This window comes from Lates calcarifer, linkage group LG6 (assembly GCF_001640805.2).
Source record: "Lates calcarifer isolate ASB-BC8 linkage group LG6, TLL_Latcal_v3, whole genome shotgun sequence".
Taxonomy (NCBI): Eukaryota; Metazoa; Chordata; class Actinopteri; family Centropomidae; genus Lates; species Lates calcarifer.
This window is the reverse complement of record NC_066838.1, coordinates 12,683,298-12,707,775: the sequence shown is the minus strand read 5'-3', so window position 1 is coordinate 12,707,775 and position 24,478 is coordinate 12,683,298. Positions and strand designations below refer to the sequence as shown.

Genomic DNA, 24,478 nt, shown 5'->3' with positions numbered 1-24,478 from the left:
CTGAAGCAAACATCAGCTCCACTCAGCCAGTGGAGAAGAAAGGGAACATGTGTGTGTGTGCATGTGAAGAAATGAGAAATTTCCCCTTTCAACTCTGAATCAGCAATGACAAAGATGCCAGATTACTGTCCCAAAAGTACACCACCTCTCTGTGAGCTGCTGAGAGGAAGAAGAGGAGATTCTTTATGGGTGAATCAGACAAAAAATAAAAGAATAAAAAAACAATTGTCACTCACCAGATTGCCTACAGACAGCATGTCTTCAAAGTCAGGGGTCATGGGGTAGTGCTCCATGGCCATGAAGAGGGTGTTGAGGACGATGCAGATGGTGATGGCTAAGTCCACAAAGGGGTCCATGACTATCAGGTTCACAATCTCCTTGATCTTAATCCAAATGGGGCAGCACTCCCAGATCAGGAATGTGTTAGAAAACTTATACCAGCATGGCGGACACTTGCGCTGAGACTCCTCCAGTTCTGAAGACATAGCGCGAATCACACATCAAAACCAAACATACTTGCGTGCTTAAGCATACCGCATGCAATGGTATCAAATGATAGAAAAAATTGTATGCATTGTATGTATCTGGTACTGTTGGATATGCAAAGCAGATAAGCAGGAAATTCATGTCAAACTAATCAACCAATGAGAGCAGCCCTAGTTAAAGAATAATGAGAGAGCAGGTTAAATAGCTGGGTTAAAGTGGCAGTACCCTCCACTAGTGTGTTGGTGACGCTCATGACACTGTTGGCCCGCTCTTTCCGCCCAAAGGAGGTATTGAGCTGGTCCACAGACACCATCAGGGAGCCCGACAGCTTCTTCTTCACCTCAACCTCAGTAGTCGGCTGTCAGGAGAAGAGGAAGAATCAAGCACCCATGGAGAGGACATGAACACCATCCCACATCACCACCGGTGGCCGGCGGAGGGAAGTGCACAACAGCATTGGCAGGAAAAAAAGTAGTCGAGGATCAGATTTTCGGGGGTTCGAGGGGGGGCAGGGCATGTTTCATTCTTTTCTATCTCAATGCTGGTTTCAAGGAAGATGTGTGTATGCTGTAAATGCATGCAGGTCTCAGCCAAAGTGGGAGCAGTGGTCTAGGGCTACTTGACCTAATTGTGTTTGAATGTAATTAGCTCATCCCGATTAAATAATAAATGGATTGTGAGATATTGTGCAAGGAGAACTGCTTCTGCATGAATGCATTTTCAGTCCTGTCATGCAATAATGAAGGCTTTGCTGCCATTGCAATATAATCATTAGGTTATTTTACAAAAAAAGTCTCCCAAATCTGGCCATTTCAACGTTACTTGCAAATGATGCTACTGTATCTTCCTACTTTGAAACCATACAACTTATATTGCAACCATCAAGTCAAGAGCATTGTAAAGAGATCATATGGAGGCAAGTAGTTCAGAGCCATCCAGTTGTCATGCATGAGCATGCTCCAAGTCAAAGAGAAGGAGAGGAAATTACAGACACCATAGCCATTGTTCTACTTGTCTACATCATGCTTGTTCTACTTTGGAGTTTAAATCTACCATGCTAGAACTAGAAACTAGAAAGAGACATGACTAAATTCACTAATGTTGACCAGTGAGAGTTTGGAAGACAGAGAAAGATAAAGACAGACAAGGACAGCAGCCCTCCTTTGTTTCTTAAATTACATTAAGGCCTGGCAGGATGGTGCGTGTTGCTTGTGGATCTGCTATGGGATATTATCTGTGTATTAGGGAAGCAAGATAAAAATGTCTGTGGCTCTACAGTGCTGGTCCCCTCTGTTTCATCCGCCTCCTACTGTAGATCTACCCACACAGGCTAGCAGAGGACCTGGATTCCTGGAGGAGGAACACATCAACACACTGGAGCATGTTAACTCATCATTATATGCTGTTTGTTAACAAAATGGTGTGTTATTACTTGGGTGAATTCAACAGGAACCACACATAAAGCTGTGTATTCAGTCTTAAGCATGGGTTTGATCTATGTGTCAAAATGTGTTCAAATATTGAAGCAACAGAGTTATAGAATCATGTATGCTTGATTGGTGCCTGTATAGTGTGAGAATTGTACATGTATGAATAAATCTGATATGAACATATTCAAAACATCCACATTCATTGTTCAAATCAAACAACAAAACTGCCTGGAAGTCACTGATAGACCAAGTCGGACTAACCTATCAAATTCAGGGTTGGCTATAGTATAATCACTATAAAATTTAATTATTTCTCCATCCTTTGCCTACAGTCGGAGGGCAGCATACACTGCAAGGGCTGGGGGAGGGAAGGCGCGAGCGCTTAGCCAAGAGATACATACGGACTTGCAAAGATGACAGAGTAGAGGGTAGAGAGCCAGAAAGAAAAGGAAACGGACGAGAGGGGGGCCATGCCTAGATAGGTCTACTCATTGACTTCCTTACACTGTCGTCAGTAGCTGCCTTATCTATTTTCACCTCAGGCAGAAGGCGTCCACCAGGCCCAGGGCCGATGAGTGACACCACGCCATTGCAATCCACCGTGCTGTTCCTCTTGCCGTGGAAGCCGCTGTAACTGCTCCGCCGGTACGGGCTGAACAGGGAACCCCGGCGCTCCTCGCACTCCTCGACCGTGCTGTGTTCATCGTCAGCGAACTCATTCTCCGAGCCCACGTCCTTACTGCGGCCCTTGAAACTGAAGATGCTGCTCTTGCTGTTATGGCGGGACAGGAAAGGTGAGCCCGGTATGCTGAGGAGGGACTGGAAGGAGGAGGAGGAGGTAGAAGAAGGGGGAGGAGAGGAGACATTCGTGTGACTGATGTAGCCCAGGGTGTTTCTGAATTACAATTGATTGCACCATCATTTTTATGCTGTTTGTCATCAGTTCCGGAGGTCAGGATGAAAGGCAACATCTGTGGGAAATTTAATGCAACCAGGGTGCTTTTCCCTGCGGAGGCATACTCCGCAGGAGCAATCATGTGACTTAATAAACAGGAGGGAAATACATAATTAGGTCAGTGATATCCCACACTGTCAAGGTCACATTATACACACAGGACAGAGATACAGGCAGCTGACATGGACACAACATGGAGAGGAACGTGAGTCATGACAACATCAATCCGTGCCGCTGCTAGTATTGATCTAAATATGATTATAGCCGCACACCAGAGCACACTAGCTCAACTGAAATCACATTTTTTGACAACAGCCCTCTGCCTTTGCCGATGATGAACGTAAGGTAAAAAAGTAACCGCCACATGTCACATGAGTGATTGTGTTCAAAGTGTTGGATAAGGTCAGTACACCTTGTTATCCTCTTTGATGAATACTACACTATAAAACATATAAAAATACATGAGCCAGTGGAAGACAAGTGAGGTAAAAACAAAGCTGCAGAATTTCTCCCTCTGAAACATTCATGTAATAACTGTGAATAATTCAGCACCTGGACATGTGCTTCTGTATCTCTGGCCACTATATGTTCCTCTGTATGTGAGCTCATGAAACACCACATTGTACAGTAGCAGCACTCTCAATCTGAAATATTCCTTCTGCTGTGCAGCCACATTATTGGCTGACATCTATGTTCTATTCATAGAGATAAGAAGAATCCCTATTCTAATTCTGTTGTTATGGTCTTGTTTTGTCAGCCTCATAAAGCTTAGAGGGTCACTTCAGACTTATTGAATGTACCTTCTCAATGTTTGAATCTGCACAAATGAAATTCCGTTCACCATCTTTCAGGAGTGGAAAGAAAAGAAAGATGCCTTCCTCACCTGGTTCATAATGGAAGACTTTCGACCCAATCTGTTATCAGGGAAACGGAAGCGACTCCTCTTGCTGCCGTCGTCCGACTCTGACTTGACAAACTTCTCGCTGTCGCCCTTTTCTTTCTCCTGCTCTTTCTGCCGCCACTTCTTCTTACGGTTGCGGCGCTCTTTGGCACTCTTGGAGCTGAGCTTCGACATTTCGGAGGAGCTGCACGACAGGCGCCCTCCTCCATCGTCCTCCACCGCGTCCTCTGACACTGTGCCCGCAGAGGTTGCCATGGCAGCAGTCTGCGAAGAAACACACGAGTAAGGTCAGAACATTGATCTGACAGGATTCAGGATTTAAATTCAGCCTCCGTCCTGCAGAGGACCAACCTGGGCTTCTTCCTGCTGTTTCTTGAGCTGCTCCAGCATGGCCTTGAATTCCTCCTCTTTCTGCTGGGCCTCCTCCATGGTGGCCTGGTTCTGCTCCTCATAAGCCATGGCCACCACAGCCAGGATCAGATTCACCAAGTAGAAAGATCCCACAAAGATCACCAACACAAAGAAGATCATGTAGGTCTTCCCTGCCGCCCTCAGGGTCTGTTAGGAGGCAGTGCAGCGAGGAGGGTGGGGGTAAGGGGGGGGGAGAGAAGAGCAGAGACACTCGTGACATCTGATCCATGACCTAAACCCCTGCGTCAAGCTCAGTGTCGACCTCACTGCTCATCACACTTCACAGTGACTCATCAGAAATAAACGGAGTCAGCTGTTGGTGGTGGTGGGGGAGGGGGCAGATTTGGCCTGATTGGGCATTTCTGGTCATGACAATCAACTCAGCATAAATGTCCATCGCTTCCTCTGGACAGCAGATTTGACGAGGGGACGCAAACACACCTACAGTCGAACGCTTATTTCTTGTTTCAATACTGCAACACTGAAATGGTCTCACACAATGATGAATTCATACACAACCATCTATTCTTGGTCCACACCGGAAGAATCTTACACCCTGTGCTCGTTACCATTCTCAGCATGCGCTCAAGGTTGTGTTGTTCATCAGGGAGAGCCATGAGATATGCATTTTGACCTACTTTTCTATGCACACTATACCAGTGCACAGCCAACAACAATTTCTATGGATTGGGATGCTATCCCCAGTGGATGATGGTAAGTGAGGAGCCCGAGCTGCAGAGGCACAGCAGAAAAAATGAGAACATTCTGGAAGAATCTTACTGTAAATACACAGTGACTACCTTCATTTTCACACAGGTATATAACAAGCCTTTGATAAATCTACAAGCAAATAGACATGTTTCTTATTTTATTGTGTTCACCGACGCATTTGTGTATTTTTTTAGTGCAACAAAAGACACAACTGAATTAAAACGTTCCCACTCTTGTAAAGGCGAACTGTTGTCTTCAGGGAACAGAGGAAAAAAGAAAGGACTTCCTGGGATAGATAAGTGAAATTCCCTCACACATCAATTATGAATGTGGTTGACATGTATTGCTGAAATGTGTATACAACACTGCATTCCCAACAAGAGAAGCACAAACTGATCAAGTGTCTAAAATGTAGTTGTTAAGTTGTACACATAAGCGAATCTCATGTGTACTAAGACGTGAGCGTGAGCAGGTAAAAATCATCAGGGGGTGAACAACAGGATCCTATTTACTTTACTCAGCCATGTCATTTTCATTTCTGAACATCTGACAAAGAACATTCAACACCAAACGTAAACATGGCTGTGTAATCGTTTTCCTAAAGACACAGTGCACAATAGCAGAGAGAGCTTGTAGTTGGAAGTTGAATTTCAAAGATGGGACCAAAAATAGACGTATGAGCTGCGATGCTTCCATCAGGTCTCATCTCCCTCATTGGCCATACTGTAATCCTGAGCTGTTAATATTTCATACTTTCTCCCTTCCACTCGGCCTCCATATGTGGAGGCAGGAGCAGCATCTCCACCATTTTGGAGAAGCTTTGTTAAGAACAGGCTGACTGACAGACAGACAGCATGACAGAGACTGAGGTCAATCAAAGTGGGAGCGGGGAGGGAACATGGAGGTGCGCTTTATTAGAACTAGAAGCAGAATGACCCACCATTTTCTATCCGAGAGGTGGAGTTACAGTACGCACATTAACTGTGTGAATCGGTGGAGGAGATGAGATTGTATCAGAGAGACTGGTTCAAATGCAGCAGTGGCTATTTTGAACAAATTACAGTTTTGGCATAAATCTACAGGCAAAAGTTTTCCTTTTAATAAATGTCAAATAAAAGTGCCCATTATATTTTCTGAGAGCCCAAGGTGCCATATTTTACTGGCTTTTTGTATGAAACAAAACATTTTTGTTAAACACATCCCTCACTGTGATTAATTTTTGTAATTTTATGGACTAATCAATTAACCAATCATTTCACACCTCTATGCAGCTCTATGATAATATGCAGTAATATATGAGGACTGAGGACAAGCTGAACTTGTTGACACATCAGCTTTACCAGCATGTAAAGGTTTTCCCAGAAGTCCTGTGTCATGAGTCGGAAGAGAGCCAGGAAGGCCCAGCCGAAGCTGTCAAAGCTGGTGTAGCCATAGTTTGGATTCCTCCCAGCTTTCATGCATGTGTAGCCCTCCGGGCAGCGGCTGAGAGGTGGGGTGGAGAGAGAGAGAGATAGATAGAGAGACAGAGAGAGAGGAAGGGAGTGAGAGAGAGAGAGAGAACAGGGCACCAGGCCCAAAAATGACTCAGCACTATTTACTTATAATGTAATCTGACTACAGGCAGATAGAAGAGCTACAGCAGGTCTTGGATGAGCAGCATTTGGGGGACGGCAGAGAAGGCAACTCACCCAGAGTCAGAGCTGTTCCCACAGAGAAGAGCGTCCGACTGGCCAGGCAGGAAGTAGAAATTGGCTGAAGGAAAAGCAAAAAGCCATAATGAGTCACTTTGCTCACACTTTGCTGCAGCCACATGTGTTTATTCTGCAACGGTCTGTGTGTCTGTCCATTCAGTTCGATCTCTGTTTTCAATTTGCTCACACACTTTCAATTCAGCGCCGTTCATTTCAAACCATTTCCTTTCATCTATCCAGTGCCAAAATGACATATTGTTTTCTTGTTCCAGCATATGGGCTGACTCATAGTCTTACACTGATGCCAGCTCACCGTTGGCGACGCCTTGCCTCTACTTACTTTCGTTCATGATGTACTCATCCCAGTCGAAGCCTTTGCTGCCGTTGGCCAGGTAGTTCTCGGTGGAGTTGATCGGCCAGATCACACACTTGTGGCGCAGGTTTCCCATGAAGAGCTGGAGACCGATGAGGGCAAAGACGCTCAGGCAGAAGACAGTCAGGATCATCACATCCGAAAGCTTCTTCACAGACTGGATCAGGGCACCCACAATGGTCTTCAGGCCTGGGGGGCAGCCACGCACACACGTACACAAACCATGCAGGTGATGCAGGAGCTGCTGATGCTCCAGGTATGAATCTTTGGAGCATCTACTTCTACTAGAAATGATCTTTTATAGCTAATACTGCTAATATGCTAATCCCTTTTAGGGATCTATCACTGGGAAATATCCAGTTTTGACTGGATTTAGGGGGAACACTGTACTGTTTCATATAAAATGTAATTATGTGATTAAAAGAATAAGAATTTTATTACATTAGTTAATGATCAATGTAAGAATATATATATATATATATATATATATATATGCGCGCGCGTGTGTGTGTGTGTATGTATAGTGTTAATTTGCGATTGTTTTATGTGCAGGAGAACATCCCAACAAAAGGGGAGAATTTATATGACTGAAATTTAAACTGGAACAGGTTTTAAATTTTTCAATATAGGTAGTAATACATTTTGGACAAAACTGACAGATTACATACATAACATCTCTAGAAACAAAACAAACAGGAAATATTTAGGAGCCTTCCCACTCTTTTCAGATTTATCCAGATTGGAAAATCAATCAATCAATCCAATCAAAATTTCAACACAAGAAATTTGCATTTTACTGCCAATGTTAGACACAATGAAAAAGAGGGGGGAGACTGTAGAAAAGTGAGAGGAAATCCATAAGGATAGAGAGCACAGCAGCACAACGAGGGGCCATGAGAGGGAGGCACAGGCAGGGGGGCTGGAAACCACATGCAGGTCATTTAAACTCCAAGGCTGAACAGGAGCAATTCAATGCCAGTGCCAGTGTGGGCACTTTCTTGAACTGTCTTGTGTAAGGTGTCATTAGGAAAGCACTGACTCCCCATACCGCGACCCTGCAGTCTGTCTCATCCACAGTTTCACTAAAGACAAAATCGGTTTACCTTCCGGACAGGCATCCTCTGGCAGCGTTCACATGGGTCCACGAGGAACTCAAACATGGAAACAGGATGACCCGCACCCCTTTTTCTGTTTGGCCTTTACAGTTACAGTGGGCTTTACCACCTGTACCTATTGTGCCTACTTGTAAAATATAGTCTAAATTTAGGCTTACACATTCAAAATATCTTAGTAAAAGCTCCTTTAGCTTGGCAGAGCAAAGTAAGACAAACAAAGAGTTACGCTTATTTAAATCAAAACAACTTCCTAATCTAGAAATACATTGGAAGGTCCCATGAAGCAAATTAAATGAACACATATTGTAATATCAGTTGTGTCAAGGTATTATTTTAAGATACCCATATAAACTGCCCTTCACAGAACAGGAAATACTCTTAGCTGGACTAAAACTACACTATTAAAGCAACATTTTCTCCACTCCAGTGCTACAGGCCTTGATGAAATACTGTTACAGAAATAGTTTGACATTTTGGGAAATACATTAATTGCTCTCTGGCAGAGAGTTAAATGACACTCTCAGATTTGGCAATTAAATATAAAGCTACAGTTAGCAGCTGGTTAGCTTAGCACAAAGACTTCACATGTTATCTATCTCGATTGTTTAATCTACATAAAAACAGGTGTGTGTACACAACAAGTTTGCCATTTTACAGCAAATTATTACTATTTCTTAGATGGCAAACTAATAATTTAGCGTCTTTCTGGCCAGATTTAGCAGCAGTATGTTCATTCAACCAATCAGCAGCCAGAAAGAACTAACAATCCTAACAATCAATCATTTTCCCCCAATGTTTTGGGAACTCCTTCTTCCATTTTTTATTTATAGGGGGAAAAAAGCTGCTACAAATTCATGAAATTATATAAATTAGAGGCAAATAAGAATAAGATTCCATCCATATATTATGTAAATACACATATTTATCTATGAACCAGGTAGTAAAATAAAAGAAGGTATAAGCTTATTATTGTAATCAGCAGAACAGCAGCACATATACTGCAATTAATGTTCATAACTACCCAATCTCCACAGTCAATATAAACAAATACACTTCCCATTATTGTATTATGGCTTTTTTCATGATTAAAAACTGCTTTTTTAAACAAGCAATGTTATTCAGGGATTCTCAAATGAATGATGGTAAATGATTCCATTGAACAGACCAGCTTTACTAAAATGTTAGTTCCAAGTTGAGGAAGGGTGAACTTATCCATACCCACTGGTTTTGTAACTGTGCTTATTCCTCAAAGAATTCTGTCTTTCTGACTAGTGATACGTAATTGTGAACATTTGAATTACAGTTTTGGTCTCAGTTTCAGAATCATTACATCCCTGATACTGATGAGATGATGATGCTACTTTCTACTGAAAATAATTGGCAACGCTGATGGCAACTATTCAGAGCCATAAAACAGTCCTGCACATAACCTCCCACATACAAGTGCAAATTGGAATTTTTACATTTTTTAATGGATTAGACAAGAAGTAAAACAATATAACATTAATTAAAGGTGCTAGTAGGTGGATTGTGACATGAGAGTGGTAACGAGCGGTAACTCCCTGCCAAAAAGCAAAAAAGCATATTTTCCAAAATGTCCAACTATTACTTTAAATACAGACTAAATCAAAATTTGATTCCTTTTTGTTTGCACTTAACAAGGATTTCTTTTTTTCAGATCTCGCAGTGAATGTGTCACTTTAACAAAATCCATCCATTGTGGTTCTTTTGAGTGAGCACGACATCTGCTCAACATCCTCTATCAATAGATAGATAGATGTGCGGCCAGTGTCACTCAAAAAGGTCAATAGGTCATTCAACCATCCCATCTGCGTCCCCAACCTCTACAATGTGAGCATACCATTTCTTTTTTTCCGTGTGGTATATCATTCAAGTAGGTTGTAAAAAAAGAGAAAAAAAAATCAATAATCAAACTAAAAACAAAAGAGGGCAAATAAAACTTTCAATGCCATTTGTCAGCCAAGCTCTTGGTAGGCTAATATTGTAAAAGCAAGTGACTGAAAAGCATCATGCAGCATAAGAGATATGTTCACAAACTAGGCTTGGCAGTCTTCATACATAAATAATTGGTGTATTCTGTGGGATCTCTCTAAGAGCTATGCCATTTCTCATATGAACATCAACATATACAAGGTTTGTTTTCAATCCCAAAAACATGGGATCCTCTAGTTCCAATTCAATCTCTGGTTATAAATGTGCAACAAAATTACTGTTCTTTAATTTCACTAGCACATTCATTTTATAATAGAACAACTACAAGGGATTGCTGTCAAATTTGAGAAGCTCTTATCTACTCTTAGCTGATACATACCACTCGATCTTAATATGATAGTATTCTTTCGACAATTTTCTTTGATACGGAAAAGGGCATTTTCTTAATCTGAAAGCTGGTGAAAGGAGTGGGTTAAGGCTATTTGTAAAGAGAGACACAGCTGCCTTGGAAAGGAGCCTCGTAATAAAAAGTGCTACTGGGGCAGAAGAGAGTGCAGACACTTTGGATGGCCCTAGAGGAGACTGCAAAGCCTATCAAAAATGTATTAGTACCATTTTTGATAATTTTGGAGGAAAAATAAATCAAAAAATGGTTGTCTCCAATTCTTTAGTTGTTGCTTAAATCATAATCGTAATCATAATAATAGTGAGTAGAAAAGAAAGGGTGAGAGGATCAGCCTTAGTGTTTAAACTGAGTCTCACCTGGAATGACAGAGATAGTTTTCAATGCTCGGAGAACTCTGAATGTTCTCAGCGCAGATACATTGCCCAGGTCCACAAACTCTGTTATATATCTGAAATAGGGGAAGGATCACACACAGAACAAACACGATGACAAAAACCACACACGCCAAGAGCACAACACCACCGAACCAGGAGGAAACGACGCCACTCACAGAGCCTGTCCACTGAGGAGAAGGGTGGAAGGTAAAAGGAAAGAAAGACACACACACCTAACACCGACCCCGCCCCACCGTCCCCCGCCCCATCCTGTCTTACCTGGAATTACAGAAATAGTTTTCAATGCCCTCAACACCCTGAACGTGCGCAGAGCTGAGACATTGCCTAGGTTTACAAACTCTGTTATATACCTGCAGGATCAAACCACAGTTACAACAGCTCATTATTTACATGCAAATATGAGGTGAAAAAGATAAATTCACACACAGATGGGCTACCTGACGGCACTACAAACAATGAAGATGCTGTATTTCACATGGCGCTGATGATTTTTGGGTATGTATTTGCTGACATGGAGGCAGGTAAATAAACTGCAACGTGACATACAGTCGATGGGGGATGGGGGTGGGGGGGGATACTGGGCCTTATATTGGATGTTGCAGACTCCGGCAGATTGAGAGAGAAAAGGTGAATGAGAGGGAGAATTAGATGACAGGAGGAAGATAAGTTGGATGAGGTGTGGGTGTTGTCAGGGAGGCCGCGGAGTGTCAGATGGAAACCTTCAATTCCCAAAGAGAAAGACCAGAGGAGTCTCAGATCAATGGCGGAAACACAGAAGATGGGTTATCAGACAGAAAAGGAAGAAAAAAGAAAGAAAGACAGAAAGATGAACAATCATCTGTAGCACTGAAAGCTCACTCTCTTTCCCCACCCTCATTAATAAAACAATGGCAATATTTGTGCACATGATTTCATTTCATCATCCACTGACAGTTTGATCACAAGAAAAATACTTACGCCATCGAAATGACCATGAAATCCAGCCAGTTCCATGGATCTCTTAGGAATGTAAACCCGTCTATACAGAATCCTCGCGCGGTGATTTTTACAAGAGACTCAAATGTATAAATTCCCGTGAATGTGTACCTGAAAGACAAAAGCGTTGACAGAATCAGTTCGCCGAGCTTGATCAAAGCTCACTCCTATCTGAATGTCTGCACCCTCGTTAGCTGTTGAGACACCCAGGAAATGACACAGCTGAGTGTGGGGCAGAGGATAAATTTGGAAAGATAGTGTTAGATAAAACTGTATTGTTTCTGACTATGCAAATATGTTTTTTACAGAAACTATAAATTGGCAATACAGTTTCTAACCTGTAGATTTACCACTAGAGACAGCCCAAGTTTGTGTCTCTCATATACTACCATAACATTTCAGTCACTGTCGTACTAAATTGTACCAGAGTCGACAGCCATGCTAATAGTCATGTGAGGCTGTACATAGGCACAACAGTGTTTTGAGCTAAGTGCTAACATCAGCATGCTAATGTGTGCTCAGTGACCATGCTAATGTGCTAACATGTAGCAGGTATAATGTTTACCATTCTGCGTTTTCCAAAGATGGCTTACTATATACTTTTCAAATCTGAATATAATCGGAGGCACAAACTGGGGCTATCTGTTAACATGCATTTATACCAGTGAGTAAATACAATAAAAGTGTACTTACTCTACTTGTTTTGACCACTCGGGAGGATCACTAAAGGTCATGAATATACAGTTGGTCAAAATAGTACACATAATGATCATGCTGAAAAGAGTGAGGAGCAGGTTAAGGAAAATGTGGATTAGAGAGGCAATCACAAATATCATAGACGTGATAAGCATCATCAGAGATAACTGAAAACATACAGCACAGCACTAAAATATCTACAGTGCATACATGTAATGTGATTTCTTTGGTCCAGTAAGCCCTAACAGACTGAAACATCTAAAGGGTTAATGTCATTAAACCTACTCATAGCACTTAACAGAAGGTGGTTATGTGTGCCCAGTACCACAAAGACCATTATTTTACCCATGAAATATTTAAATGTTAGTGGAAATACAATGACACAACCAAAACTACAGTACCTTTTAAAGCAGAAAGGCTTTCAGTGCAGAAAGGTTCACGCTCAAAACAAACAAGGAAAACCCCAGAATGTAAAGCTTTAAAAGCAGCCGGTGAGGTCAGTTATAGCTGTGGCTTGTGGCTAAGAATGGGTGGAAATTAGATAAAGACATATAATCTGTATTGTTCAGAACAGAAAATACAAAAGGTGGAGAAGGAGATGATGGTCTACACTACCAACAAGAGTATATTTCTCATGGTGGAAGGTGCAAATGTGCTGCTAATATAACACTATTTTGATAACTGTGTTTTCAGTGATACCAAATATTTCCATACAATTGGACAATTTCAGCTGAAATACTATAAGAATATAATTTTAATACCAGCACATGCTTTCAGTAGAGAATTATACACATACATTTATCCCATTAAATATGATTAGGGGCAAATAGTTAACCCCACTCATTATATAAAATGGCACTTGATCATTAACAAGTGGGTTGCAGCAGCTAGCAGAATAATATTATAGTATAGAGGTGTATGTTTGGATCTCATTTGTAAAATTGATGTGGTTGTGTTCTAATGTATTCATTTTAGTCCTGTACAGCTCCATATTCACTATTCCTCTCCCAAATATTCTGTTTTACTTAAGCTAAAGACACGAACTCCTGTTTCACTGGGGCTTTAACATTTAAAGTTGGGATAGTTTGTGGTAGAAGTACATTTGTTATCATTCATTTAGACGTGGGATGACATTAGTGTTGTTACAAGTCAATTACGTGTACAGACAATACTTGACATTTGGGCGACCTCTAACTGCGTAAAGCCTTTTGTGGCTCCAGAGGGAGCTGCACAAACATCTGATAAATAGCTTCGAGTGATGTCAACTGAGGCAGTGTCGGTTGCGTCTTAAGACTACTAAGTTTGAAAATGAAGGAAAATCTGTTGGTGTGACTTAGAGAGAAAAGGAAAAAATGGTATTTTGGTTCTACTGCATTGATTGTGTTGCTGTTGTAGCTGTAGCCAGTGGATCGTTGCTGGGTGGGCTCCAGTATCAACTGGGGATCAGTTTCAATGTCATTTTCATCAAGTGGTAAATTAATAGACAGATTTGATCTAATTTGTGGAAAAGTTTCTTCAATCGGCTGCATTTTGTTATCTAAAAACTTTCCTTCCACCTCTTTGTTTGGCAGTTCTCTGTACATAGAAGGGAGGGGGACAACCTTCAAATGTTCAGTCTGGGTACTGAGATGGATGCCACAGTGTTAAACCATAACAGGCTTATTGAGGAGTTCTGGCTTGGTTTACTGCTAAGGATGACTCATCATTTGTGATAGCCTTTCTGTTCAATGATAAAATGGCTACTGCATGGCTTCCTATTGGCTCTGCCATGTAAGGAAGTCCTCTGACTGACTCCGACTGTAACATACTGAGCGTCTCTGTTCTCCCCTGGAGCAACAGTCATGGGAAACATCAATAGCAGAATGAGCAGAAAGACAGAACATATCACAATGAATAATACACGTGAACAGGAAACTCTGCTGTTAAGACACTTTTGCAAAGGATATGAATGTATCAAAATTTTAATAGCTACTCGCCTAACCGGATTAAAAGGACTTATGAAGTACAAGGCAGGTGTGGCACTAAAACGGAAGATTGTCTTCCCTTTATTTATCACTATAAATGTCTGTGGAGAGAAGAAAAGGAGAAAGAGACAGTATTAATAAATAACAATCAGATTAAAAAAAACACATTCCGTACAGATTGTAATTAAAAACATCCACCAAAAGCAACTGAATTTGATACAAAAACCAGTATGTCATCCCATTTCATGTATTGTGAATATGTTCTCTACATACATTTACCTCAGTATACATTACTCATTAACATATGAGTTTATTTATAAAACATAATATATGTGCATTTGCTCATTAAGTAGAACACTGTGCATTTTGTGTCGCATAAAATGATCCGAAACATATCTGAACAGAGTGAAAATGGCTGCCAGGATGTTTCTAATGTTGGTATGTTGTCCCAGTCACTCAGATCCTACCCATCACAGCTTCGGCGGTTTCAAGCAAAGGAAACGAGCAAAAACCGAGAGGAGCTGGCAAGCCTCTTTCTGTGGATAGCCTCATAATTGTTTAAATAAAACATGGCAATTTGTATGAAACTTTAATGAGGCATGATGCATTTGCACAAGTGATATGGGCCCTTGTGCTTTTAACAAGGCCTCCCTCACTACATTAAGCCCTGCAGAGCCACCAGCTCGGTGCTGAGGGCTGGAGACAGTGAAGTCAGGAGGGAGGGAGAGGAGGAGGAGGAGGAATGAGCAAGAACGAGGAGGAAGAATGGGAGGGGAGACTTACAGTAAGAGACCTCATCCTGTCGGTGTCACGTGACTCTGACATGTATTCTCTGCACTTCCAACAGAAATGAGGTGCACGTTTAAGATGTTGTTTACAAGAAATGTAAACATGCCGAGGAGGAACATGGAGTCGAAACAAAGAGCCTCTCCGCCTCAAGGAAGAGACACAGCTCTGTCACATGTGACCTTATGATATTAATTTGACTAAAATCTACAAACAACTCAGATCAAGCAAGTGCAGCACAACATGATTAGATAATCTTACTCTCCGGTTACTATTACAGGTCAGAGCAGCAGCCTCCCCCCTGAGTGTTAATATGCTCATATATATATATATATATATATATATATATATATATACTGTAAACACTCCCAGTCAGCACTATGGTCAGCTTTAATGACACACTTGGAAATGTCCCAATTGCCAGTGGCATGACATTTCTGTTAAATGCAACCAGCACACACATACTGTATGTTGTGTGCACATGCATGACTGATACACGTAACCGAATGCGTGCACAAACCAGCACGCGCAAAGCTCAAAAACAAGCTACCGATGATGCCATCCACACACACACACACACACACACACATATACACATGACCGCTATATATGTAGTGAGTCTTTTTTTGTAACGCATGACTAAACTGCTGCAAAGCTACTGAAAATTTCATAATCCAAGAGCTGAGCAAAGAGCAGAGCGAGAGGAGAGGAGAGGCAGGAAAACGGGGGAGATGGAGAGCGAGTGAAGCAGACGGGCAGGCAGCAACTGTGGCAGCAGCAGGCTGAGGAGAAACAGGACAGAGGGAGCCAGAGCGAGAGTGGAGCTGGGCAGAAGACGGAGAAAGAGGAGGGGAGGGGGGGGATGGGCGTGAGAGGAGGAGAGAGAGAGAGAGAGAGAGCAGCTTTGACACAGAAGCTCCAGCCATCAGGCAGGGCTGCAGCATCTGCATCCATGAGGGCCACAGCAGCCATTCAAAGAGCCCCCTTCTTTCAACCCCTGGTAAATGGCAAATGGACTGAGTTTTATGGCGCCTTTAGCCCAAGAGCCTCACATTCACACACACACATCAATACAGCAATGGCGTAGGGCTCAGCTGCCATGCTAGGTGCTAACCTGCTCTGGTATTCCTCACATGCCTTTTCCCTGTTACTGCCTTCTTGCTTCATAAAAAATGTTTGCATTCTTCTTTTTAAAAAACTGTTCTCTTCTCTTGAGGAAATATGATTTTCTCTAAATATGCAAATGATTTTGAGACAAGCTGACGGGTTCTTTTTTTAATGTAGCTTATGTCACAGACTATCTCTAAGATAATATCACTGTAAATATTCATCTTTAATCCACACAGAGGAGGAGAGGTGAGCAGATCCTCTGATACACATACACAGGCATGGTGGGGAGAATGATTTTATTTAAAAAAAAAAAAAATCTTAGATCCTTTCATTAAGGATCTGTAGTATTTCTGTGAAAATTTTCGCCCCCAGCTCTTCCCCAGCAAAACACATTTCAGTGAAGGTGGCTGCAGCAAGAAGGAGAGCTAGCGCGCTCATGCATCCTTGCACATGTCATCCATTTCATCCCTGTCCTCACTTCATCTCTCCCTCCCTTCTTCTGTTATTCCCTCTTTCCCATATCCTTGAAAACGATCTGTTCCACCGGCCTTTGTGCACTGACACTGAGCTTGACCCGGCCTGGCCCAGCCCAGCCCGGCTCAGTTCAGCTCAGTGTGGCACAGCCCCACTCAGGCCACCGGCAAGGCGGGGGGAGGGCTGGATGCTGCGTCATCACCCAACCCAGCCTGCCAGCCCTCTGTCCCGGCTATGACACAATATAAAAGAGCCACCACTGAAAGATTTGTGACAAAGAAGATGAACAGCTTTCCTTGACGCTTATTTCACTGCATCTCCCCCCCTCCTCCTCCTCCTCCTCCCCCCCTGTGAGAAACGTATCCAGAACTGGCCTGCCGCCTCCCAGTGACAAAGACATACAGAGCAACGTTCTTCCATCAAGGTCACCACCTGATCTGACGTCACGGCTGCTCGAGCTGCCAGATCCTTAGCAGCATCGGCTCCCTTTGGCATTAGAACGAGACTAGATCGAGGGCCATAATTAGATTTGCCTGAAGCAGAGAGCGGACGGGACTAGCTGGAGAGGGCAGGCGCAGGGACGAAACAAAAAAAAAAAAAAAACAGAAAGAAGTTTCTATGACAGCAACGTGCAGACATGTGAGAGAATAAAAGACAAGTTGCGAGCTGTGTGCTGGTGAGCGAATTCATCAACAGTCCCACGTATTTCGACTGGACATGTTTGCCATGTGTCATCTGAATCGTGTCTCCTCCTTGTGCACTGGACTGGTGCGTTACATAACAGTAAAGACAGGGAGGTATGAGACAGAGACAGACGGAGAGAGAAGAAACGCAGATCCTGTGCACTTACATGTACACACACACACACACACACACACACACACACACACACACACACTGTATCTAAACAAACCCCTTCAGCTAATGATGATGACTAAACAGATTATTATAAGCTTGTTTTTTTCAGGTAGGACTTGCAGTATTTTAAGGTATACTGTGTGGACTGTGAGTTATACAACACTGTTGTCAAAAGTGCAGCAGTATTTAAAAAGAATATGTGATTGGAGGAGACCGTTTTGAATAAAAATGCCAATTTCATTACATAATTCTTTGTTAAAAATAGACAACAAACGATGTTACCATGGCAGGAGATTTTAGCCTCGCTGCTCAGTCCTGCTACAAACATGCAGGCATTAAACTGACCTCAGTACACTTTGCATCTTCATTAATGCTTAAGTGAAGGACAGCCATTTTACGATAAAGTATTCTTGCATCTTTTTAAAGTAACAAACAGGTTCACACTGTTTAAGAATACAGGAGCACTACAGCATGTAGATGGCTCAGATTTTCCAAAATGGCTGCAAATTTCAAGGAAGTTTTTAACGTTCCTGAGCGTTCATTTCACTCTTTATCAGTAATGACCTCTGTATATTTTATCATTTTTATCCAGGGGCAAATTGGTCCAGCAAGGGCAAGGACACAGTCATGCAAAATGCATAGAGTCTCCTTTAACAGTTTAGGTTGACAGGTACACATGATGGTGATATTCAGAGACTCTCAAGGTCACCCAGCCGTCCTCACACTGAGTGTCAGACATGACAGAAACCCCAGAGAGACACGTGTCTCCTCTAAGACAACCAGAATCCTCACAGCCCACTGCTGCCACTGCCGCTGCCGCTGCTGCCTTTCTCTCCTGCCACAGATTAATTTTTAGAACAATTAGAAAAGTTCGTCATGTGGAACAACAGCCTTTCAACAGTTACCACATCTGACCTTTTCCCCAAAGCCCCCATGAGCACATCAGAGATACGCCAACGTCCCACTCAACAGCTCGAGTGCTCAACTCTCACGCTCCCCAAAGGTCTTCGAGGAGGAAAACGTAATTACATTCTGCAACCTAATCACGAAATTAAAATAACTGTAAACACAGCCCACCTGGAAGCCAACCATCACAAACCACGCAAACGTCTCTGTTGCGTCTGCGTAAGTTCCAGCCTTTATGTATGACTCACCTCGACATCACGAGGCTACTCATCTACTGACCATTAAGTGAAATATTAATATGGATGTTTGGGCTCAACTGTTGAGCATCAAACATAGAAAACACCACCAGAATTACTTGTTACAGCTGTTTAAAAAGAAAATGAAATGAAATAATTCAATAAAATGAGCATTCTTTCCTGTTGACATAAAACTTAAATTTCAATAATATGGGGATTAAAATGCTCTCAAACACCTCACAGACATTGTTTTCTTTTTTTATTAAAATGAGTAAGAATGATTAATGATTTCCAAATCTCAAAAAACACTGATTTTGCTATCAGGGTAAAAGCGTTTAAACAGGATATAAAGGTAAAAAGGCATGCACAACAGCTGGACAGTTGCAGTGATGTAAAGTTGTCATATTTTGACATTGTGATAATGCAGGCAATGTTACTGCTGTTTTATAGAATATATGGTCGCAATTTGAGATTTTGGAAGCCTGAGAGAGAGGGACAAATACCTTTTATAAACTGGGCTGGGCATTGTTTTAAATGGTTCAGTACTTGTGTCAATAATGTGACTTTGTTTCAGGACACATACTTACTTTGGTAAGTATAAAGGCCTTTGATACATTAACAGTGTTGAATTGTGTCTCAACACAAGCTGCCATAGAGTTAAATGACCAGCCACAGTCAGAAACATCCTTTGGTCTAAACAGTTCTAGTTAATTTGAGTTGATAACTTCATCGTGTATGCGTATGTGTGTGTGTGTGTGTGTGTATCAGGACTTTGTAAACTCACTTTTTGAGAGTTCAGGTAGTATGGGTCCAGGTCCTCCAGTGGTACCGCCACCATTCCTGGAGGGATGTCGCCATAGATGTAGGGCAGACTCTTCCCAGCCTCCAGGTCGCTGTTGGGCTTGGGCTTGTTCTCGTCATCGTCGTCACGGTAGCTGCTGTCCTGCTTAGGTGGTTTCTTGTTCTTCTCCTCATTGATGCGCTGCTCAAGGGCCGCCAAAGATTCCACAGTAAACTTCTTGAAGCTATCAGGTCCTGGCGGTGCAAGAAGGGGTGCAGCCATGTTTTCATCCTGCAGCTACTTGGTCTTTAGGTTTGTACCATCCACAGTAACAGTTCTGCAGGAGGAGCAGACACAAAGAAGGAAGGTCAACCAACAGGCTAGGCTTGCATCTAGTTCATGACTTCAAAAATTATTTTCTGAAAAATAGAGCTCACATCTGATATGTTGAGAGAGTAAAGACCATCTGTTCTTTTTAAAAACAGCTATAAACATTAACTTCACAGCAATGCTCCAAAAATTCTTCATGAAGAAAGAGGTCTGGTACATGTGATCACAAACACCCAGATGCATGTTCACACAGTTACACACATCAACACACATTTGGTTATGAAGTCCTGATGATAGAAGTATGACTTAGAGGTAGAAAAATACAACACATCCACTTTACTAAATGTAAAATATTTGATTCTGAATCTTCTGGAGTGAAAAAAAATGACTGTAGATAACATTAAGTACTACAAAAATGGCTGCCAAAATGTTGCAGCCTCACCACTTTATTTATTTACAACATGTGCATTTTACAATGTGCTGGTTTCCTTTGATCCAAATTAATTGACTGTTCGATAAAGAAAGGTTGATACTAATTGTCCCTGATTGCAAAAGAACATCTGTCCATCCACAATAAGATGCTGGAATGTTTAGTTGAAACATTATTTCAGTCGTAAAAAAAAAAGGTTTATCTTGTATAACATTTTATATTCTGTGCACACAGGTACAATTTTAAAACAAACTAAGCTAATTACATCCTTACATGTGTAAAGAAAAGAAAGAAAACAAAAGCTTAAGGTGGAAAGATGAGCAGACTAAATGATCCTTTAATGAATCGCAACAAGACCAAAAGGTTGCAACGTAATATCTTCTACATTACATTTAGCGCGTTACTTAAACCTTTCTCAGCATCTAGTTCACATATATTAAGAGGTTAATTAAGTTTAAGATTAAACTGAGATGATGATCATTGCATCTTAAGGTGTCAAAAGTAAACAAAATTTTCTGCATTTTCTCATCAGAAATCTCACCGAGTCTGCATGCATGAAAGTGTCTCTGCAGATGATTTATTGTTGAAATTGGAAAAGGAAGAACCATCTGAGATATATTTCATGGTTCAAGATCATTTATAGAGGTTGATGAGTTACATCAAAAAGCATGGATGTAATTCCAAAACAACAGACCACTTTTGATAGGTGACCTCATAATGTTTAGGAAGTTGTTTTTCTTATTTCTTAATTCTTTTGTCATGATTCTTTTTGCAGATTGTGCAGACACTGACAAACAAAAAATGTCATTTACATATCTGAGAGACATTATTCATCAGTTAGTGTAATGTTCGGGCACCAACAGTTTAATAGTGTGATCAGTTTTGGTCTCCAATTTTTTTAACCCAGTGCTGGAAACAACAGACCCATTTAAGCATTTTAGCTCCTTATGATTTTTTGAATAGCTTTAGGAAACGCCAAGAGAAAACACGGCGCACTTAATGTCTGCACGACTCAGTGGAGCCTTTTTCCAACACACTCAGATGTAGAGGGAGGGTATGATGGTTACATGACAACTGATCGAGCCACAAGACATTTCAGGGTCAACAGTACTAATGTGAGGCAGTGCCGGAGGAGAGAGGAGAGAGCCACACCTGAAACTGACACGTTTGACCATTTGAAAGATGAGAAATGACCGGAATTGTTTGATATTTCTGTCGTGTTTCTTTAAAATATGATCCTTCTTTTCCTTTGCATTATACTCCACCAGCTGTCATTACATGCAAACCTTTGTGTTCCAGCTTACAGTGGTGGAGAGAAAAGGTGGATGCAGCCCAAACAAGCACTATCAGCCATATCTGAATCACAAGGCCTGTCACTTTCCCTGCTTCCCTCTTGCATAACAGCAATCTAATTAAAAATGCTCGACGTGTAAAGCTGATATCACACAGGAAAAGACTCAACTCTATCTGTCCTGGTATGGGAACGGAGGAGGAGAGGAGGGGAGGAAGGTGGTAGTGGTGGTGGTGGTGGTGGTGGTGGTAGGGGGGGAGGAGAGGACAGAAATTCACAGAAAACATGCAGCCTGAGTGAGCCAAGACGTCTGTTTTAAAATGGACCCCGGAACCTCACAGTCACTGAAGCCTCCTCCTGCTGCTGCTGCTGCTGCTGCTCTGCTGGCGCTGTCCGCTTCAGCACCACACGAGCGCGCGCGCACGCACAGACACGCACATACATATGCACGAATGCATACATGCAGGGCTCAGGGGAAAAAAAAAAAAAAATCCTAACCGATCTGTCTGGGAAAAACCCCCCGTTTTGCTCTACAGCAGGCCTTCACGTTGAGCACCATCCACCATCCACCACCACCTCGACGCCTTCAGGCCTGCAGTTTATCCTTCAATTCTCTTCAGTGTTATTAAGACAAGGTGACAACAATCGTCTCGTTGTTGTCTCAGTCTCGTGGGGTTGCACATTGCTCATTACATCCAGGCCTCGGCCGATGCGATCATTTTACAAGGAAAAGGGTGGTGGTGGGGGGGGGGACAAGCACCTTCTGGCACCTTCGCGGTCATTTTCTCATTTTCAAGAGACGCAGTAAGAAATGGAGACTTGTTTACTAAAGCTGTTAATTAAGAAGCTCGGCCCGTGGACGCCATTATCTGTCCCCCTCAACACACACACACACACACACGCACACACACACACCCCATCCCTCACCTAACATATTTCATTGAATAGAAAAGTCCTGCTCGGCCACAGAAGAGAGAAGCTGGAGGCTGTACTGCGCAGAGAAGCGGCCCGCTACAACCAAATTGGCTAAAGCAAAACTGCTGCAGTGGGTGGTTTGTATGTTGAAAATGTCACGCTGTGGTAAACGCAGCCGTGGATTTGTCAAAGTCACAGGTGTAACGTCGATATATGATGATTTTAAAAAAGTGCAATATGTCTCCCTTATTGGTAATCAGCAATAAAAGTAAGACACGATTGATGTTTTTTTTTTTTTTTCGGGGATGTTCTGTGCGTTTTTGCGCGTTGCCTTCAAGGATCTGCACCACACCCGTGTGAAGCCATGTCGACTGCCAAATCAATAAGGGCTCTATCTGTGCACCAGATAGCCCAGAGTATGAAACTAGACAGCAGCATTAAAAAACAACAACAACAACAACACAGCCTCCGACATAAGAATAAACACAACCATTAGAGAACAGTTATGGAGCTGCCACACCGAAAAATATCACCTGGAGGAGGAATGTAAATGTCTCGGCTATAGATGATGGAAGGAGGAACAGGCTACTCACATAGCATCAGCCCCTTTTTCGAAGCCTTGTGGTGAATCAAGTGCATCATCCTGTAATCCAGATGGTTTTTTTTTTTAAAAAAAAAAAAAAAGCACAAAACAGACGAGAGACTAAATTCTGACACTAAAAATGTTTCGATTTGTGCTTTTTTTTGTAGCTGGAGCGGTCAGACGGCGCCCTACCTGAAGCCTAACCTACGAGACATTTTCTCTCGCAAAGGTCTAATCAAAGCATCTGATGCTCGACGTTAATCCGACCAATTCCTTGCCATCGATATCAAATGATTGCTAAATATATTTCTCCCCCCCCACCCTCTTCTTTTTCTCTAGTCCAGCCGATGGATGCTCAGCAAAGGCAGACACCCTCTTTCCAACCCGCTCCAAAAAAAAAAGAGCAGTGTGCAGCTCTGCGACATTTACGCAAGGATACCGACAACGAGAAAATCCACCCTCACCTAACATCATATGCACCTTTTGCTCTAACGATTAAAAATGAAGGGTACTCACTTTGTAAGCGTTACAACGAATCCAGGAAGCCGTTGCAGGACTGCAGATGTGGAAAAGATTGGGGAGAAACTGCGGTTGTCGCCATATTGTTGCTGCTATCTTCCCCCTCAGTGCGAGCAGTTTCCCTGCATAATTGATGACTCTCAGCAGAATGTGAGGGAGTGTCGGCAAGTGCGTTTTCGTGAAATCGTAAAGGTCATTTAGGCCTGCAGCCTCCAGAAAGAAGGGGGGAAAAAAAACCTCAGAGTGTGTGGTTCACAAAACTGAGCTCGCCGGGGGCTCAGAGATGAGCCTGGGTGAGACTGTGCACAGAAAACACGCACATGCTTATTTCTGACAAAACGCATTGGCTCACCGTGGGGCTCAGTGTGAGGAGTTTGTAGTGCAGGAATTTACTGGCTGTCAGGATGTTAAGTCAGTCAGTCAGAGATATCTTCCAGAAGGCCACAGCACTCACTTTATATCTGTATGAATACATGTTTCAAATCATAGAAAAATGGCAAAAAAAAAAAAAAGACAATTACATCAGATATAATTTGTAACAAAAGCGTATACTCTTTAAAACATGTTATGTAAGTAAACAGTGAGGTTTATTTTGGCCATGTTGTTTTTGATTTTGGTGTGAGCTTATATTTTTAAACATGGACCATCCCCTCCTGAGCCATTTTCATTTACAGCGTCTGCATCAGGCTGCTGCCCTCCTCCCGCACTCTGCTCTTTAATAGCACACATTAATTTGTAAATAGGCAGCTCTTAACCTGGTAATCTGCCCCCCTGTCTTATTGTTGTTATGTAATTTT

General features: G+C 42.2%; 1 protein-coding gene across 5 annotated transcripts in view; it reads right to left on the bottom strand.

Annotated features, from left to right (window-relative positions):
- scn8aa (sodium channel, voltage gated, type VIII, alpha subunit a) overlaps positions 1-24,021 on the bottom strand; it is a 45,729-nt gene extending 21,708 nt beyond the window's left edge. Inside the window, exons 1-14 of one of the 5 annotated variants that reach the window (XM_051071195.1) lie at positions 23,679-24,021; positions 19,617-19,950; positions 14,446-14,563; positions 12,496-12,586; positions 11,785-11,913; positions 11,086-11,177; positions 6,926-7,147; positions 6,583-6,646; positions 6,235-6,376; positions 4,124-4,330; positions 3,755-4,036; positions 2,421-2,735; positions 712-844; positions 237-475 (exon numbers count right to left, since the gene is read on the bottom strand). In XM_051071195.1, coding sequence (XP_050927152.1) covers positions 237-475; positions 712-844; positions 2,421-2,735; positions 3,755-4,036; positions 4,124-4,330; positions 6,235-6,376; positions 6,583-6,646; positions 6,926-7,147; positions 11,086-11,177; positions 11,785-11,913; positions 12,496-12,586; positions 14,446-14,563; positions 19,617-19,895 — 2,313 coding nt within the window. In that variant the 5' untranslated portion in view covers positions 19,896-19,950; positions 23,679-24,021. Of the gene's footprint in view, positions 1-236; positions 476-711; positions 845-2,420; positions 2,736-3,754; positions 4,037-4,123; positions 4,331-6,234; positions 6,377-6,582; positions 6,647-6,925; positions 7,148-10,788; positions 10,881-11,085; positions 11,178-11,784; positions 11,914-12,495; positions 12,587-14,445; positions 14,564-19,616; positions 19,951-23,172; positions 23,648-23,678 lie in introns of those variants that run through there. The other 4 variants (XM_051071198.1, XM_051071194.1, XM_051071197.1 and 1 more) reach the window with 4 other exon arrangements.
- Positions 24,022-24,478: the final 457 nt, after the last annotated feature.